Source organism: Egretta garzetta, unplaced genomic scaffold (assembly GCF_000687185.1).
Source record: "Egretta garzetta isolate BGI_Z169 unplaced genomic scaffold, ASM68718v1 scaffold233, whole genome shotgun sequence".
Taxonomy (NCBI): domain Eukaryota; kingdom Metazoa; phylum Chordata; class Aves; order Pelecaniformes; family Ardeidae; genus Egretta; species Egretta garzetta.
The window spans coordinates 1,069,724-1,071,409 of record NW_009259194.1 but is presented as its reverse complement, the minus strand read 5'-3'; the positions used below and the strand labels follow the sequence as shown (position 1 = coordinate 1,071,409).

Below are 1,686 nucleotides of genomic sequence, written 5' to 3'. Positions count from 1 at the left end.
TATTTCTTTCTCTTCTCTCTCGCTCTAGGTGTCAGGACTGAACAGGATCTGTACGTTAGACTCATCGATTCAGTCACTAAGCAGGTGAGCATAGCTAATATGTGCCGTGCTATCCTGTCCCACCTCATCCTTCCTTTTTTCCTAACATTGCCCTGCATATTTTTTCTTCTCTGGCTCATTTCTGCCTCTTGTTCGTCTGTATTGCAGACCTCATTTTTGAGAGCAATTGAAAAGTAATGCTCTTAGGTCTCTCTCTCTCTCTCTCTCTCTCTCTCTCTCTCTTTTCCCCTCTTCTTCCCCCCTCTACGGATTGTAGGTTTTTATCCACTTTTTATCAATATTTATGTATAAGCTGCTCTCCCTGCTCATAAAAGCTTTAGGGGAAGATATTTATTTGCAAGCGATGGTGAGCAATGGCAAAAAGCCTTCACCTCAGATCTGAACATTATGACAAATAAGTGACCCTTGGACGCTACTGGCTTACCCCTTTTCTTAATTTTTGTAGCCCATAACTTACGAAGGACAAAACAAGAATCCTGAAATGTGCAGAGTTTTGCTTACCCATGAAGTCATGTGCAGGTAAGATAACTTTATTAATGGCATATAATTTGCTAAGTTTGTTTCCATAGATGCCAGAATGGCCTTTCCGATGAAGTTGTAGGTAGAAAGTTTGATTTTTTGTTTTGTTGTTGAGTCAGAGATTCTTCGTGTAGGAAGACTTTCTTTTTACATGTGGATAATATTTTATTTGGGTTCAATACAGATATTTGGGGGTGTGTGGGTTTGGGTGGGTTGTTGTGGGTTTATTTTGTTTTCTTCTTTAGCTGCAAGAGATTTAGCAACCCCCGGTCCACAGTCTGAGCTGCGCTAGTTTTGTTTAAACTAGGCCTTTGCATGTGTGGTTTAAATTGAGACTTTTCATATGCTTATTTCTTAAAAAAGTTCCAGTTCACCTTTTGAGATTGAGCAGTTTAACCTGCTAATTTTTACCTGGAAAGTAAAAGACATTCTTCATGTAATTTTCTCAGGTGAAATATTTTAATTTTCTTAAGTTGCCATCATTAATGTTATTTAATTTTGCTTAGTTCTACCCCAACCAAAAAAGAAACCCCTCAAATAAAACCACATAGCCCTCTTTTCTATACCATGTAAAGAGTATTTAGGGGACTTCCACCTTTTAATTAAAAAAGATGCTTTTTAGCATGTAAAGTTATAAATTAGAGGCTAAAATGAGGATGTTTTTAATAACATTTGTATAAGTCTGAAGTTACCTGTACCTTATGTATGTACATCGTGCTTCCATGGTAACTTATTACTTTTCCTGTTCTCGTGTAATTAAATTTTTTTCAATACGTATAACAACGCAAACAGTCAATGTTCTTATATTAAAATGTGTTAAATTGTGCATAGACTGTTCTTTCATAAAATGAAAGGCAAAACCAATCTTGACCTTTATTAAACGCAGTTTGTGATTTATTGTATTAGTGGGAGGGGGTTAAGCTGTTGGACTGAACGTTGCTGCTTTTAACGTTGCAGTTTGCTACTTGATTTTTTTTAAAGTAGCCTTTTAATATAGTATCAGGAGCAGCTTATTTGGACAGACTTCTTGTTGAGGGAAAGCCTTGGTTTCAGTACTTGACAATTATGTCAACTATTCCTTTTTAAATATAATAAGAATCAAGTAAA

General features: G+C 36.1%; 1 protein-coding gene across 8 annotated transcripts in view; it reads left to right on the top strand.

Moving 5' to 3' along the window:
• EBF2 (EBF transcription factor 2) overlaps positions 1 to 1,686 on the top strand; it is a 141,294-nt gene that overhangs the window by 3,953 nt on the left and 135,655 nt on the right. For all 8 annotated transcript variants that reach the window (XM_009635785.2, XM_035891377.1, XM_009635787.2 and 5 more), the window contains exons 4-5: positions 29 to 84; positions 506 to 579. In XM_009635785.2, the coding sequence (XP_009634080.1) occupies positions 29 to 84; positions 506 to 579 (130 nt within the window). The remainder of the gene's footprint in view (positions 1 to 28; positions 85 to 505; positions 580 to 1,686) is intronic.